At 39.3% G+C, this 17,649-nt stretch overlaps 2 protein-coding genes and 1 non-coding gene across 5 annotated transcripts in view; 1 reads left to right on the top strand and 2 right to left on the bottom strand.

Annotated features, from left to right (window-relative positions):
* bsnb (bassoon (presynaptic cytomatrix protein) b) overlaps window positions 1-4,664 on the bottom strand; it is a 140,859-nt gene extending 136,195 nt beyond the window's left edge. For all 3 annotated transcript variants that reach the window (XR_004933603.1, XR_004933604.1, XM_036152224.1), the window contains exon 1: window positions 4,339-4,664. Coding sequence is in view for 1 of the 3 variants with exons in the window: in XM_036152224.1 (XP_036008117.1) it covers window positions 4,339-4,517 (179 nt within the window). In the remaining 2 variants the exon portion in view is untranslated. The remainder of the gene's footprint in view (window positions 1-4,338) is intronic.
* A 1,235-nt stretch (window positions 4,665-5,899) lies between these two features.
* bap1 (BRCA1 associated protein-1 (ubiquitin carboxy-terminal hydrolase)) lies at window positions 5,900-17,087 on the bottom strand. Its single transcript, XM_012849611.3, has 17 exons — window positions 16,896-17,087; window positions 16,648-16,677; window positions 16,482-16,536; window positions 16,190-16,322; window positions 14,651-14,770; window positions 14,278-14,339; window positions 13,977-14,119; window positions 12,254-12,332; window positions 12,031-12,154; window positions 11,748-11,844; window positions 10,924-11,096; window positions 10,306-10,439; window positions 9,483-9,946; window positions 9,157-9,383; window positions 8,905-8,997; window positions 8,739-8,811; window positions 5,900-6,698 (listed from the first exon to the last, which is right to left on the bottom strand). The coding sequence occupies exons 1-17, from the start codon at window positions 16,933-16,935 to the stop codon at window positions 6,565-6,567; spliced, it is 2,181 nt and encodes a 726-aa protein (XP_012705065.2). The 5' UTR covers window positions 16,936-17,087; the 3' UTR covers window positions 5,900-6,564.
* A 221-nt stretch (window positions 17,088-17,308) lies between these two features.
* Window positions 17,309-17,380, top strand: trnaq-cug. The gene has a single exon. It is a non-coding gene; the product is annotated as a tRNA-Gln (tRNA).
* The last annotated feature ends 269 nt before the right edge of the window (window positions 17,381-17,649 follow it).

The raw sequence follows: 17,649 nt of genomic DNA, 5'->3' as shown, positions 1-17,649 counted from the left end.
TTTCATGATCTCAAGAAATCCATTTAAATCAGCCATGTGCTCTGATGTTTCTCTCTTTCTTGGTGCTCATTTCTCATTCTGCCTCTCTGTTTGTTAGCGCATTCAGTCTCTGCACTCTCTTTATGAAGAACCTAAGGGAGGATACCAGGAAGAAATCAAGATATAAAATAATCATGAGATTACAAGCGAGCGATGAGCATTTAGATTTGCCCCACGTTGTACACACTCCAGACAGTGGGTGCTCTTCTAACAAGATCTGGTGTCTTGCAAAAGTATTCATACCACTTGAACAGTGTCACATTTCATTTGTGAATTATTTGTGATAAATTAATGTAAGGAAGTATGTAATTATGAGAAGGACAAAAAAATGATACATGGATTTATTTTTTCCCCACTAATATAAATCGTAACATTTTGGGCATGCATATGTATTCAGCCCTATGTACTCTGATATTCCTAAATAAAATCCAGTCCAACCATTTGCCTTTAGAAGTGACCTAATTAGTAAATAGAACCCACATGGGTCTAATTTCAGTTTAGGACATTGCCTTTCAAAAGTATCCACCCACCTTGGCATTTTTCATGTTTTATTGCCCCACAACCTGGAGTCAAAATGGATTGTTTGAGAGTTTGCACCATTTCATTTACACAGCATGTCCACAACTTTGAAGATGGACTTTTAATATAATGAAACCAAAATATAGTACAAAATAACAGAAGACTTCAGCATGCACAACTGTTCATCCCCCCTAAAGTCAGTACTTTGCAGAGCCACCTTTTGCAGCAATTACAGCTGCAAGTGGCTTTGGATGAGTCTCTACGACCTCGCCGCATCTTGTCATTGGGCCTTTTTCCCATTTCTCAAGGTTAAACTGCTCCAGCTCCTTCATGTTAGATGGTTTTTGTTTGTTAACAACTAAATTCAAGCCAAACAACAGAATCTCAATTCAATTGAGATATGAAATTTGTCTAGGCCTGTTAAACACATTCAAATGTTTTTCTTAAACCATGCGAATATTGCTTTAACAGGAAACTTTGCCTCACTGTCCACCTGAAAGGTGAGCCTCTATCCCAGTCTCAAATCATAGTTTTTGCTCAAGAATATCCCTGTATTTAGCACCATCTATCTTTCAGACAACTAAGGGCAGTTTATTAGTCCCTAATGCTGAAAAACATGGCCACACCATGCCACCATTCCACCACCCTGTTTAACTTCTTGGTGGCCAAAAAGTTACATTTTAGTTTCATCTGACCTCCATACATTGGGGGTGTCACCCACATGCCTTTTGGCAAGCTCAAAATGTGCCCCTTTATTTTCAACAAGTAATGCTTTCTGTCTGACTACTTTTCCATAAAGCCCAGCTCTATGTAGTGTACAGTTTACAATGGACAGATCCTCCAGTCGCTGCTGGGAAACTTTAACTCCTTCAGGGTTACCTTTGGTCTCTGTGCTGCCTCTCTGATTATTGCTCTCCTTGCTGTGAGATTTGATGGGCAACCCTCTCTTGGCAGGTACCATGCGCATATTATTTGAAGATTATAGATTTGATGGTGTTCAGTGGGAACATTAAAGATTTGGATTTTTTTTATAACCCCAACCTGACTTATACTTCTCAACAACTTTGTTCGTGACTTGTTTGGAGAGCACCTTGGTCTTCATGATATGATGCCTCTTGGTTAATGTTGTTGCAGGCTATTGTGACTTTCACAAAAGGTGTGTTTATACTGACAGGTCATGTGACACATAGACTGCACACAGGTGCACTTCGTTGCAATAATTACGTGACTTATGAAGGTAATTGGCAACACCAGAAAGCAAAGGGGCTGGAAACACATGCACGTCCGACTTTTCATGTTATTCTTTTTATACTACTTTAAGGTTGGAATTTACAAAAATATGTATAAAAAAGTGAAAGGGGTTGAATACCTTTGCAAGGCACTATAAAATTCAGCTGCTCCTCGAATGCCTCAAAGTTTTGTACAAGAATATTAGTGAACAAACATCATCATGAAGACCAAGGAACAGCGCAGACAAGTCAGGGGAACATTTCAGAAGAATTTTAAAGCACGGCTGGGTTCTAAATGTTTTTTCATTTACAACGTCTCACAGAGATATCTTCAATCCATCCTCAATCCATCCTCTGAACAATGAAGAGTATAGAAGAACTGCAAACCCACCAAGATATGGATATCCACCTAAACTGACTGAAAAGGGAAGCCATATTCGGAGAAGTAAACAAGAAGGCTGTTTTAACTCTGGAGGAGCTGCAGATATCCACAGCTCAGGTGGTAAAACTCTTAATCACAAACTTCTCAAATCTGGACTAAAAGGAAGAGTGTCAATGAGAAAGAAGGCTTTTCTTAAGCAAGTACAGGGAGGCTGGTCAGAGTTTAAAGGAAGAGAGGTAATTCTAAATATGGAGCAACAATGAAAGAAAACCTATCAGAGGCTGAAAAATTTGACACTGGGGATGAGGTTCGTCTTCCAGTAGGACTACGATCAAGCCCTACTGCCAGAGGTGCAATGGAATGGTTTAGTTCAAAGCATATTCAAGTATTGGAACGGACAGATCAAAGCCAGACTTAAATCCATTTAGGAATCTGTGCCCAGACTTGAAAATTGACATTCACCGAAACTCGCTATCTGGTCTGAGTGAGCTAGAGCTATTTTGGAAAAAGGAATGAGAAGGAATATCTGTCTTTAGATGTGCAAAATAGGTAGCTACAGACCCCAAAACACACAGTGTTGTAATTGCACCAAAAGGTGTTTCTATAAAGCATTGATTCAGGAGGACATTATACATTTTCACACCTCATTTTAGATATTTTTTCTTTCTGCAAAGCTGGGAAACCATGTATCCTTTTATTTCACTTCACAGCTATGCACTATTTTTGCAGTAATCTATTACATAAAATCCAAATAAAACACATTAATGTCTGTGACCGTAATGCTTCAACTTGTTGAAAATTTCAAGAGGGATGAATACTATGGCAAGACAAAGTCAATACAGATGACTAAACACTGATACAACTATAAGGCTTTCTTATAAAACTGTTAAAGCTCAGAATTTCTCACTCCCATAAATCATAGTCTCAAACAAAACGTCAACTCAGTATCTAGTAATTTACCAGTCCCAAGGAACGCTAGCAGCAAATCTATAAATCTATTTGCACGCCAGCCTGAAACACTATTGCACAGAGACTGCAAGCAGGTGTGGAAAATCTACGATGCAGCATTGTCTATGTGTTAAGGTCTACAACTGTTGAACTGTGTAATTAAGGCAATATCAGATCTTGTTAGGAGGGTAATCCCCAACACACACTCACACTGAAAATACAGACATGCAAGCTGCTACATGCGACCACAGACATGATCTGAGTAGAGTTAATATTTTATCAGCCTACAATGCATTATTTTAAGCCAACAATGTGGGTTTAAACACAGCAATGCAAGTAGGAGAACAGCACTGTCACGAATATATGTGGAATGCCACAGGATTTAATTTAGGGAGGAGATAGACCACCACTTTCTCTAGAGTAAAAGACCCATTTCTGTCCAGCTGCAATTTTAATCCCCCAGCATATCGATTTGAGAATGAGCCCTGGTAACTAAGACGGCTGTGGCATATGTGTTTTGGTGCTGCACTCTCAATGACGTTGGTGATATCTGATGGGAGTACTGACATCCTACACAACGCTGTCATCAGGGAGACAGACGTCTGCTGCTGGCAAGGAGAAAGGTGTGTTTTTTCAGAATGACCCTGTATTTACTGGAAATCACGTCAGAGGCTGTAGTAAAACCAACCTACCCCTTTAACATGATCTGAAGATGGTGTCTTTTTCCCCTCTACTTCATTTAATTTATATTATTATTATTATTAAATGTATTGGCTTGGAGACGAGGTGAAAATAATTTTGTCTGACATACAAGTTTTAACGTTAAGTTAATCCTGCCTGAAATTGACGCTTTCATTCATGATACTGAATCCTCAGGGCAGACATCGTAGAAAAAGGGCGTACAAATTCCTGTTGAAATTGCTTAAAGCTATATTTATGTGTGATTGCTTCTACACCCAAAGGTTTTCTTGATCGATTCAAAACATATTGCCAGAGACACATCTGATGCCAAAATGAATAAGGATTCAAGAGGTTGTTAATAGTATTGGCGAGGGTATTGAAATAAATAATTAAGCGCCCATTCAGGTCTATACACGCAGTCGGTCGAGCCTATATCTACGCTGCTGGTTGAACTAATGTACGCTACAGCACGCTGCCATGAAGCCTCCCCGGTATTCGCTTCATTGTCCACGGTGAAGGCTCCCTAGCTATCGCGGCTACCTGTTAATCCCTGGCCCGGACGCAGCCCCACTTCCTCCGGCTGGCGCTCCATTGCTGGGCTTGATGAGCTGTCCAGAGTCCGGTGGTGCTGAAATGGAAGTCGGAGCCCCCGCTGCAGGGACGGCGGCGCCGGGCTGTCCCGCCTGTCCCTCCCCCTCCATGCTGGCCTCGTTCCCCATTGCCTCGGGATAGGTCTCGACGGAGAGAAACGGTGGTTGTGGGTGGTTTTTACAGCTGGGGTAAAAACTCGGATGGAACTCAGCGTCGCTCCCCTTCCGCCATCATCACCAACAATTCAGCATCCCGCACGGAGCACGCGCGCTGACGGCGAGGCCGAGGGAGCGCGCTGACGCGATGGGTGGTGACTTGTGTGGCTCGTACGTGCGCGTCCATGAGGCTCAGCTATCTTTAACCTAAAAACGGCACGCACACACTCCCCCTCACCCACTTAGCCACAACCCCCTACATCAGGAATAGCAAGCATTTTATCATTAAAGTTAAATAAACATTATGTTTACGAATGATAATGATTTTGTAAGTTTTCACAATCATATAAGGAGAAACAGAGCAGGTTCCTAAATTAAATATGCCCCCAAAAATAATTTGAGTTGGCCCCTCTCAGTAGAGATCATTGCCCATCAGCCACCACAGCTACAATGATATCTCTTAGATATTCCAAGCTTTATTATTTGCCTATTGGACCTTTAACGCCTCTAAATGTTTACAAGTACAATTGGAAAGACACAGCATTTGAGTCTCAAAATATTCTCTTTATGTTATTTGTTGAATAAATAAACTTTGGTTAGGTCAGCAACAATAATTAAAAAAATGGGGCCCTACAAACATTTAAACTTTTAAATACTCCCTTAACAAAAAACAAATAAAAAATGCCCATGCCCGTGATGTTTGAATTAAACATTATTTAAACACCTCCTAAAACACACTAATAATATGCTGTTTTTTTGTTTTGTTTTTTTGTTTTCTTGAACAGTTTTCCTTTCAGAACATGGCGGGATGGACAGAAATTGTACCAAAGTGTGCTTCCCCATGAACAATTTCCGTCATAATTTCTACAAAATGTGCGAAATGATTGATATTTTATTTTAGTACAGCTTTTGTAATATGACATAGGTAAAAACTAAATTTACATTTACAGAAAACTAACATTTCATACCATTAACTACCATATAATATCAATGCAAATAAATTTGAAACCAGCATAAAACACTAATTTATACAGCATAGAGGAAATACAGTCTTGTTTACAGGTTTGCATAAAATATGCTAAAAATTAAAAATTAGAAAAAGAAGTGAAGGGCTTTAGTTACAGCACACAGATCTGAACAAGTCCAACTTGCTCTGAATAATTACTCTCCCTAGTGTACAACAACTGTCACTACAACAAATGCAGAAAATCGACTGGTGTCCAAACCTGTATAATTTTTTTTTTTTCTATTTTAAAATAAATCTAAATTAGCCCATTTAGTGACTTTGAATCAGTCACTGCTAGGATGCCATATTTAAAACTCCAAAAGTAATAAATATGTAACTTAGACTTGGATGCTTTGACCAACTTTATTTCTGAATAAAATGGCAAGCAGAGAATGACCAAATTTATTATACAGGCCAATTAACATGTAAATATATACAAAAATGTACAGCAACACACGTTCAACCTAACAACTCAACTCTGAGATCCAAAACAGGTACAAACACAAAAACCTGTTTTTTATATTTGCAGAACCTTCAGAAAGACAAGACCTGTAATAGCAAATGGCATTTCAAACCCTTACAATGTGATATTGCCACATTTAAATAACATGATAAAAAGACAACATTATGTTACAGAGTAAATTCCTCCACTGAATGTGTTGAGGCTGAAAGTCACTGAAAGAATACAAAATGTCTGACCAAAAAAAACATTCAATACTTCATTGGCACTGAGGAAATATTGAATTTTTGTTAATAACTCAGAGGTTTTACATAAACTCAATGTCTATGAAATTAGCTGTGACACTAATGTGAAAAAGAGCAGCCAATAAAAATAATGCAAGCATTACACAGAAATATTTATATGTGCACGACCAAAAAAGTGTACATAAAGTGAGGCAAATACAGCACAATACTGTCTAAAGGAATGATTTTCAGAAGTGCAGCAACATCCTTTATTTCCCTTGCAGTGATTGCTTGGTTCTCATTGATTATGACTATTATGACGGTCTGTGATTACTGACGCTTGGCTTTGTAAGGTCGGGAGCGCTTCCGCCGATCGGGCTTCCTCTGCTTGTGCAGCCGGCCGATGCTTACTCCCTGCCGGCGGCGCACAGAAATGTTTTGCTCCACGAGGCTGGCCAACATTCCTGTAGTAGATGCAGGGAGAAATCGGTGAAGGTAAGAGGGAATATTAGATTAGATTGATGGAAAGAGAAAAAGGTTTATATGGAGTGAAACTGTAACCTCTTGTTGTAGCTTGTTTGTCCAGTCTGGGAAATTCTTCACAGCTATATAATTTAGCGCCAACAACATGACCTAAATATTAACTTCAGTGTTGCAAAGTCCAACAGTTTGACACTAAGAATTTACCACATAGACCTCAAGAAAGTACACATATTTCTGGGCTTTTGTACATCTATAGTTAAGCAGTAAAATATTGAATCATTGTTTTTAATGACCAACCACTTGTACAACGTCTTAAATTTCCAGCCATCCATCTCTTTCCTAAAAGCTTTTCAGACATTTTTTTGTGTTATTTCTGTCATGGAAATAAAGACTATCATGAAGTACAAGAGCAAACATAACTGATAATAAAAAAGTTGTAAAGAAGACAAAAAATGTCCTGTAAGGTCTTTCTGGGGCCTGAAACTTGCATACTTCACTTTTCATGCAAAAGTTGGGATCTATTTTCAAAAAAAAAACAACTTAACGGGGAAAAGCGTGGTCCTCACGGCAGCTCTGACCCATGCATAAGCTCATTTTGGAGACGGGGGAAACTGGCGACGTAGATTGTAAATTGGTGAATTGCAACCAAACTGCATCATGATTCCTCTCAAACCTTCAATTTCCCTCCATATCAGACTCTAATCCTAGACTGACTTCATCATAAGCGTTCAAAACCACTGTGCTATTCATGCTTGCGCTGGTGACTTGGAACTATACATAAGGACATTTCAAACAAATAAAAAAATGCCCATAAGCAATCTTAGATATTAAATGAAAGTCAACGCAACATTTTAATGGGGCTTTCTACCATCATTCTCCTCTCTCCAATGATCACCAGGGTGACGTGTACCACAGATTAACAGATTATTGTGACAAGGTGTGTGGCAGCTGTTTAATTGCTGCAAACGGTCAAATACACTTGTGCGTAATGCTGTGTGGTGGATATTGGCATGACTGAAAACCTTGTAAATGGGAGAATTAGGAATGCGGTTTAAGCAATCAAAGATTTTCTGACCAGTCATGATGACTGGCTTATATGACGCTTTAGACTGAAAGCATTGCATTCCGCTATAACCTACAGGTGACAGTGACTACAACCCCCAAATTTCTGGGTCCAAAGCCCAGAGGGCAGAGAAGGTGCATACTGAACATGCAGCGCTAAGCCAAGCATCCCGTCAGCTTCCTAAACTGCTTTTTGCATTTAGATTTTTTTTTTGGCGGGGGGTGTGGGTCTTTATCATCAGGGATAAATTCTCCTGGTCTCCCTCCCTCCTCAAGTCAATCTGAATGCAAAGCCTCAGAGGAGTTTTGACATGGAGCTCAGCGTGAGGCTGTCATCCAGTGTTTAACAAAATAATCAAGTTAACTTTTTAAGAAATTCTTTTAATGTGGACAACATATGTGCTTTTACCTCTGATTTAGACATTTAACAAACTCCTCTCTGTCATTTTTTGTTCACAGTTTCTTTGCTTTTAATTCATTGTTGCCATTTCACCATGAAAAAAAGCAATCAGCTGACCCGATTTTTTATACACTAACATTCACGAGGTGCTTTACATTGACCATTTATGGCTAAACCTGGGATTGCATGAGACAGAACCTGGTAACGCAAACGTTCAGGTACCGCTGTGATCTATAAAGGAACATTGCATAATGGTGTGTGGTTTTCTAAATCAGAATTAGTTTTTTGGCAGACGCCATTTTCTTTTTATTGGCGTTTGTACACTTTTAGTATGAATTCTACTGAAATTTTTATAAATGATTAAAAAGATGAAAATATTTTGTTTATAACCTTGAACCTATCTTGACACACCACAGAAGAAAGAACTTGTGCAAAACCTTGACACTCTTTTGTTATTTAGACTACAAAATAGTTTCAAATGACAGATTTTACTGAGAGAAGGAAAGGAAAAAAAATTATGAAAAGCAAAAAAGTATAATAAAAAACAACTTGGTTTTACCTTCTTGGGCCAACATTGATATAAATGTGCAGATAAACTCGTCGTAATTATGGGTCCTCCTCTGATCATCTATCTACACAAATGAAAACATTTTATTTAAAACACCAATAAAAACAAAATCTGACCAAATACAGTGAATTCCGGGTGAATGAACAAGTCAGCTTACCTTGAATTTCTTTCTCTTTTCTACTTCCTCCTTTAGAAACACCTCATAATTGGCGATGTCAGCCTCTACACACTTGAGTAGTGCGAGTAGCTCCTAAAAAAGGCAATGAGGTGAGTTCCTGCTTGTGTTTACGTGTTTCCACTCATCAGCTTTCTTATCGGCAGCACAAGCAAAAAAGATCTAAAGGTGCTGTGCAGTCCAAATACGCCCAGTGAGGACATGTAGTGCAGCATTTTATAACAAAGGACTTACTTTTGGAGAATACTTATCCCCTGGTGGCTTGCTGTCTGCGCCAGACTCTGTAACGTTGAGCTTTTCCTTGCCAGGTTTCACCTCCGCTCCATCTCCGTTCTCGTCTTCTTTCTTCACGACTACAGATGGTCCCTCATCTCCCTCTTTTATGCCGTCTTTTTCATCTTCTTTCACTTTGAGTTTTACCTTCTCAGGGGTGCAGAGCTTCGCGCCTTCGGCAGAATCTCCTGTTCAGGTAATGAAGACAGATGCAGCAAGTGCCTTACAAATTAGGATTTCAAGTTGCTAAGAAATTAGACTGCAATGTTCACTTCCTGTGCTCTCACCCGATGGAGGGAGAGCATAGATGACACCGTCATCCTGTAGGTGTAGCAGCGATGCACTGACTGAAGGACCAAGTTCTCTTACAGCCCGGTTATGTCTGGAGTCCAGCCTCAACATTTCATCCTCTCCGAACAGCACACGGGACAGATGGGACGCGACCGGGCTCGACGGGCGCGTGGCCGCCTGGGAGCGAGCCGGCGAGCGCAGCGGGGAGTTGAAAGCGCTGCCAATTTCAGAGGCCGTGTCTGTGCTTTCGTTGCTGGGTGTGGGGGAAGGCTGCGAGGCGGACGTGATGCAGATCCCCCCGGTGCGACCTTCAGTGCGCACCGACAGAGGGGTATTTACACCATCTTTCCTTTGAGCCTCCTTCTTCAGTTTCTCTGCCAGAACATTGAGGGCAATCTGGCTCTCCATGCCAGTTCCAACACGTCCCGCTCTGGACCGCAGGCTCGCCTTTCGCCTAAATCTAAAAAAGCAAACAAAAACAAAGCAAATTTCAAAGCTTTATCACCCAAGTATTTGTTATTCTAATAATTAGCATTTCCTTGAACTTCAACATTTTTCACATTGCAACCACAAACTTCTGTGTGATATTTTTTTTTTTTTTTTTTTTTGGGGGGGGGGGGGTTGTCATAAGGAAGGAAAATCCTGTTAGGAAACAATGTAACAAAGCAAAATGTGAAAAGTCTGTTTAGCTCTGATTTTAAAGTCCTATTGTAGAAAAGCATCCCCAAGCCCAAAGTGACCACCACCATGTTTCACAGCAGAAGCGACTTGTTAAAAAGAACTTTACACGTAAGCCAAACAGTTGAGCTAAACTCTTGCCTGCTAGAAGCACTTGCAGAACTTGCTGCTTCTTCCTCATCCTCATCAAATTCGTCCTCATCATCTGAGAACGATGGCTGGGGGGGGGCTGCTGCGCGAGAACGTCCAACACCGGCTGCAAGATCCTCCTCCTCCTATAGGTCAGAGCATAAATGTTCGCAGTCTGACAAATTTTATTTCTGCATCATGCTGAAAAGAAAACAAAAAGGCTGAAAAACAAAATAACAAAAAAACCTGAAGGACTTTGGAGGATAATTGTTGCCCTGAATAAATGAAAGAGTAAACAAAATAAAAGCTTCACAGACAGACACAATTTAAGGTATTGAGTTTAAAAGGTATACACTTTATTTTGTTTTCAGCTGAAGTTAAAAGCTTTACGTTGTTGTTGTTTTTTTAATAAAATATACCTTGTACATATAACACTGACCATCAGTGTTACACTGATGGTCAGATGAAACAATTAGAAAATAATTTCAGCAGAGTTGGACATTTGATCGTATTTTTCACTGATTAATCCCCAATAAAGCTGCAGAACAGCGCAATGAAAACAAATGCTGACTCCAGCTCCAATTTCTTCCAACCAAAGCGGCCAGAACTTAACTTCAGACATGTTCTTACCTGCATCGGGGACTTGGCGTAGTTGTGGTTGTCGAGGAAAGCAGGCAGGCGCTGAACAACGGGGTTGACTTGCTGGGCGCCTCCTCCTGCGGGGGTCGGTGGTTTACCCATGACCTTTGAGCTTCCAGATGTGCCAGCTCTATCCTTGGACTGAGTTGACTCATCCACTGAATCTAGAATTAAAATGTATGTATTTTTATGAGCTTCATATTTAGAATTAACCCAGAAAAACTATTCTAGGAAGTGAAGATGTCGAGCGTCTGTAAACAGCACAGTCTTGTCACAGATTTTTCTACTATCTTTAGGTCTGGTATTCGACTAGGCCACTGTGATGAAAGATTAACCTTTAATTTAAACCCTTTCCCTCTAAGTCAGGTTGCATGCTTTGTTCATTGGCTGGAAGAGGGACATCCACCCAGTCTCCTGTCCTTTGCAGCATCTTACAGGATTTCTTCATGGATTGCTCTGTTTTTTAGCTCCAACCATGTTCCCATCAACTCTGACCAGATTCTCTTCTGAAGAAAAGCATCCTCACAGCATAATGCTGCTACTACCGAGTTATACTGTGGGGATGATCTTATAGGGCGTAGTTTTTCACTGCACAGCTTAATGTGTTAAGGCCAAAAAGTTAAATTATGGTCTCATGCAACCAGAGCACGTTCTTCTAAGTCCCTAATAAACTTCTTGGACACCACAAATGGATTTCTTTAAACAAAATTACTTACTTCTTAACACTCTCCCATAAAAAAAAAAATTATTTGTGGCCTGTATGATGACAGGAGTGGGGTTGACAAAGTTACCAAAAAATATTCCTGGGACCGTACCTGCATCTGCTTCCTTCTTGATGGTGTTTTCATCCGGAGACGAAGAGTTCTGCTGCTTCTTGTCATTGACAGCCTCAGACTGAGTAAGCCGGATCATCTGAAGACAGGACAACACATTTTAACAAACTATTATTAGGTTTTCCTTAAGACACAGACCTGACTTTGCAGGAATACTCTAGAAGATCCTGCTTGGGTAAAGTTTGAAGCCTGAACGTAACTAATGTATTTCCACTGAGACGTGAAGCGATTTATATTTGAAACTTCGTTTGGCCCGGCTCCTGACCTTCTGCAGACCCTCCAGAATGGTCTGTCGGTTCCTCTTTAGAATTTCCAGTTTGGACTCGTACTTCATTCTGCGGTCAGGCACCACTGCCATCAGGTTGAAGCGGATATCATGGTACGGCTCACTGGGAAGAGAAAGAGGAGCGGCAGCATGAGAATTAAGCCCGAAGGGCTTGCATAGAAGGTAAAGCACTCCTGCTTTTGCTAAATGGTGCATGACTCACCCAGCAGTCGCCAGGCCGATCCTCTCCATAATAACACGGCGAGCCTTGTCAGTCCATTCTTCATCCTCTCCCCAGGGCCCTGTTGGATAGTGTTATATATCTACATCATTTAAGAGCATAACAACTTTAACAGCTCACAAAACAGCCCTAGATGTAATGATAAAAGTGAAAATAAACACATAATTCATAAGTTGAATAAGTGTCTTAGGCTTAGGTTAAAGTAAAAGTCTCTATTATATTTTCAGACAGACCAATCATTTTATTTTGTACTTACCTTGGACACCAGAATCTAAATGAGACCACAAATAACTTCAGGTGAGGCAGCCTTGATTAAAATGTTGAATAATGTATTCTTTTATGGCTGAATTTGGTGCCGTCACTGTGTTTTTATTGTAGATAATCTAAAGTCTTTTTTTTACATGCAGTTTTGAAATGATGATTTCATTTATTACAGCAAAAGAGTTGCCCAAACCAATCTGCACTTAATGGCAAAGTAACTGCTCCCTAAACTTCATAACTGTTTGGCAGCAAAAACTGCCGTCAAAGCTTTTGTGATAACTGGGAATCAGTCGATTAAATCACTGTGGAGAAATCTTGCTCTTTACAGAATTGCTTTAATTCTGCCACATTAACAGACTTAACTGTGGCATTTTAATCAGGTATAATTTGGGACTCTGACTAGACCACTTCAAAAACCTTGATTTTTTTTTTTCTTGAAGCCAATCAGAGATGAAATTACTTGAGAATTTTGGGGGAGTGTTGCTTTACCCAGGTACCCATCAACTTAAGGTCATAAGGATTTTCTGGTCAAGAAAATAATTCATGGTTCCATTAATTATGGCAATTCGTCCTAAATAAGCTGATTGCCAGTTTAAGCTGTTACCGCCACTGTGTTTGACTGTCGGTCTGTCAGTATAATGTTAATTTTTTAATCTAATGCCAGATGCAACAGGAAGCCCAACTACCAGAACATTTTTTTCTTGTCAGTCCACAGAATATTTCACCAAAAGTATCAGGGATCATCATGATGCTTCATGAAATGTGGGCCCTTGTGTTCTTTTTGTTTGGTTTAACCTTGGAACACCCACAAAAAATGGAATTTTTTTCCCCTCAGTCTCTTGCTCTTTTTTGTTGCTGAATCATGACCTCAAACCTTAACTGAGGTAAATGAGACCTGCATTACTTTAGATGTTGCTCTGGATTCTTTTAGGACCTTCTGGATAACTTGTAGATTCACATTTCGAGGAAGGAGACCCCTCTTGGGAAGGTTTTACCACTAATTCATGTTTTCTCTAAATATGGATGATGGTTCTCCTTCTAATTCAATGCCGCCCCAAAAGCCTTAGAAATTGCTTTAAAACCTTTCCCAGAATGATTGATGTTAATGCATTTACTTTATCACAAAGGGCCATGAAAGGGTGGATACACTGCTTTGTTTGTTCACTGTTCACTTTGTTTGTTCACTGTATTTATCAGCATAATTATTTTATATAATTAAGTCTATTTTAACGTTTTGTTGTTCACTGTATAGCCTTTTTACTGTTTTTATTTAGACAAATTTTCCATTTATCTAGGGACAACGGATGAAAAAAACTGCCTATTGGCTAATTCTGGTGCACTTACAGCAATGAATGAATGAATGAATTTACATTATTAATAAAACAATTATTAATAAAAAAAAAAAAACTGTATATATGCTATAAGTGAGTGAGTGAAGTTTCACCGTGATCAATGGGGTAAGCCTTGAGCCCATCAAGCTCAAAGAGGCGGTCTTTGATTGGCACGTAGCTGACAAAGTGGAAGGCCTCCATCGTCCGCACTGCACTGATCCCGTTCTGTTTCTCAGGCAGGTGCCTCGGCTCCGGTCTCCATAGAAACATGAAAAATGGAAGTTGAGAAAATGATATATGCACCAACGCCAACATATTACATAACAAGTCAGATCAGAATTTTTTTTTTTTTTTTCCCTCTTCCAACCCAGAGGCTATCTGAAAGTTTCGAGTGTATGACTGACTGCTGCCTACCTGGCATGACTGTTGTGTGCCCTTGCAAGCTCTGGGGCGTTCCCTATAGCATAGCCTTTGCTCTGGAAGCAAAGGAAAAGACATAAAGTAAAAAAGTTACTTGTGAAAATACAGAAGAGAAGGTGGGATGCTACACACAATGGCTTGAATGAGGATTTCACACTAAACATAAGGCCTAAGATACAAAACACTAGAATACCAAAATAAATTTTGTGCAGTTTTAATGCATATTTCAGTAGTATTTGAATGAGAAGAAACAATATTATATTTAGCTGTAGAAAATCCAATATGTTACAGCTATCTTTGAAAACAATAGGGGGGAAAACATCTTATGAAAGCAGATGTTAGCGGTTGAGTGGAGTGGACAACCTACCTCAGGACTGAAGCCTTTGGTAAAAGCTTTTATGCGACTGAGGGTGGTGCCGAGCTCGACTCCGCTGCAGTTCAGGAGAACACTCAGCAAAGCATGAGTGGCACATGAATTGGGTATCAGCTAAGAAAAGACAAAAAAAAAAAAAAAAGTACAAGTGAAAATGTTGAGTAAGACTATGACTGATATTGTTTTTTGGTTTTAAGTCTACAAATTTAAAGGAAGCTTGGATTTTGCAGCTCACTGACAGGGGTGTGGTGGGAGCCTGCTATAAAAGAAACGGCTCTAGGTGCTCAGCTAACTAATTAAACATTTTACCATCCGTTTCGCAGAAAGTGTGAGAATTGTAGGAATTTGCCACAAGAAATGTTGGCAACAGTACACTCGACTGTGAAGGGTAAAATGTCCACGGATACAGTGGACATTTACGGTACAGTATGCCCGAGTATGTGGGAGCCTTTAGGTAGCTTGCGCCCGGAGTACGCACTAGTAACAAAAAAATTGGATCCATCTCCAAGTTAATCATATAGTAAAAATATCTTATGTTTAGGTAATAAGGTGCAGAATGAAAAATGTTATTGAATCTAAAACATGAAAAACAACAACTCTCACTACATGTTGATTATTAAAGAAAAAATACAAAAAGAGGAAGAAAAAAAATATTAATTATCTTATCGGATAAGCGGAAGACGACGGACAGAGGGACGGAGAAAAAAAGGTTATTGGTCTTTTTAAACACTGTGTGAATTCTTCTGTTTCTTAACTTCTAACAAAAATTTTTTTAAAATCAACCGATATCATACGTGACCACATACTCCTTTCACCCACCAAAAAATGTGCCCATTATATCAAAATACAGTGTTTGTCCTGATTTTGTCTAGCCTACATGCATAATCTTAACATCATTTAAAAGTGTAACTTATTTTTTAATTGCTTTGATTCAAACTCTTCTAAAAATAGATATTGAATTAAAGTTTCTGCCACATTAATAAGAATTAATCAACTTCATTATTAACACTTTCAATATCATTGTAGGCTAGTCATACACCATTTCCATTTAAAGAAGAGAACAAGATGCATAATTTTCATTCGTTTTAGTTTATCAATTAGCGGAGTGAAGCTCTGGAACAGCTTGCCTGAAAACATTAAACAATGTAAAAGCATCCAGCAATTCAAAAAAGAATATAAGAAAAGTATTTTTGATGAATACAAAAAAGAGTAATATATATAAAAAGTTGGTATACTGTTTGTTTGTTTTACTGTAAATATTTGTCCTTTACCTCCATGACACATGTAACTGAGGGGTAGGGCTTAATAAGCTTATGCTTCATCCTACTCCTTTTTGGAACACGATGTATGTTTATGAAGTATTAAATGTAAACATTGTTAAATCATATCATGTTTCAAAATAAACAACAACATGAACAACATGAACATGAACATCATTCAAAAAGAATTAGAAAAAAAATGCAAGAACTACTTATTGAAAGAAATAATAGCTGGAAGGATAAACAAGATGTCCAGCATATGAGAAGCAGTTACCTGATGAGCGAAGAACATATCATTTACAATTTCCTCATCTATGACCGACGTCTCATCGACCAAGGTGTTGACTTTCCTCCTGGACCGGCGCTCTTCAATCCACTTAAACAGGAAGATGAAGCCATAAACAGGACTGAAAAGGAAAACAATGCCTGCTTTTAATGCAATATTAAAAAAACGGTCTGAATATTTCTAGACTTTAATATACATGAACATTAAATGTGTATGGCAGAATGGTTATTGTTTGGCATCGGAACTAATCAAGATGAGAGGAACTACACGTATGATCCACCTTTGACATTTGCTTTGCAGATCATAGATTTCCTCAACTTGGACGCCTTTGACACCTAGAGCAAAGTCACAAAAACAACATTAAAATAGGATTCGTTTTCCGCAAGTGATGAGTTACTGTTTACAACAGCTCAGTAGAGATTTGAGTCCGTAAACTAAATGCTTACCAAAATCTTCCACCAGCAAAGTAAACAGTCCTGCAGTAAAAAACAAAACAAAAATCACGTGTTAAAACCACCATCAAATAAAATAAAAATACAGAACAATTGTTGAAACTAATAAAAATATTTTAAATGATCGCCTGATGTTCTACATTACGTTACTTCCCACCAGATTGTTTTACAGCTACGCCTCCGAAGTGGCTAAATGTAGAAGCTAATGTGTGTTAGCCTAACTATCCGCCAACATTTCTTACCTGGATCACTCTCCAGCTCCAGCCAGCCTTTGTTGTTCATTTTGAACGTGTTCAGAGGAGACTAGGACGTATTCCAGTCCATGTCCAGAAGCGGCTAAAGGTGTTTTTACAGCTAAACGCCGTTGTTTCCTCTCCTGTAACAGGCGAAGACAGCTCAACATAAAAACAATAGACACAACATGGTCGCTAAGGTATTACATCATCGGAAAGCGACGGAAAGTTGTCACAAAAAATAAACAGTCCGACCGAACCGGGATCTGACTCATCTCGCCAAAGAAAATTGGAATTTCGACTCCTAAATGATTCCTGACGTATTTATTTTATGATTAATTGTTGTGTAATGTCGAGGTATAAGACAAGAGAAAACAGTTCATGAGTGGGGAGAAACTCTTCCCATATGGCTGCGCTTTTCAGGTTCCATGGTGTAATGGTGAGCACTCTGGACTCTGAATCCAGCGATCCGAGTTCAAATCTCGGTGGAACCTTATTCTCTTAAAAAGTTTGCAGATGGCAGTAATCCTCTCCTGTAATGTTAGTGATCATAGTGACTGAGATTTGTTAGTGACAAACATCACTAATGTCAGTCATTCTCACTACAGATTTGTCAATATGCACAACAGCTACTTGCTAAACCTCTGTTGCGATTAAAAGCAGAACATTAGTCAAACATTTAGGGTTGGAAGATAATTGTGCCGCTTTACAAGTTCCCAGTCAAAATGGCCGAACGGTATAACTGCTGAGTGATGTTTGCAGA

The sequence above is a fragment of the Fundulus heteroclitus genome, chromosome 20, assembly GCF_011125445.2.
Source record: "Fundulus heteroclitus isolate FHET01 chromosome 20, MU-UCD_Fhet_4.1, whole genome shotgun sequence".
NCBI classification, from domain to species: domain Eukaryota; kingdom Metazoa; phylum Chordata; class Actinopteri; order Cyprinodontiformes; family Fundulidae; genus Fundulus; species Fundulus heteroclitus.
This window is presented reverse-complemented; position numbering and strand designations above follow the sequence as displayed.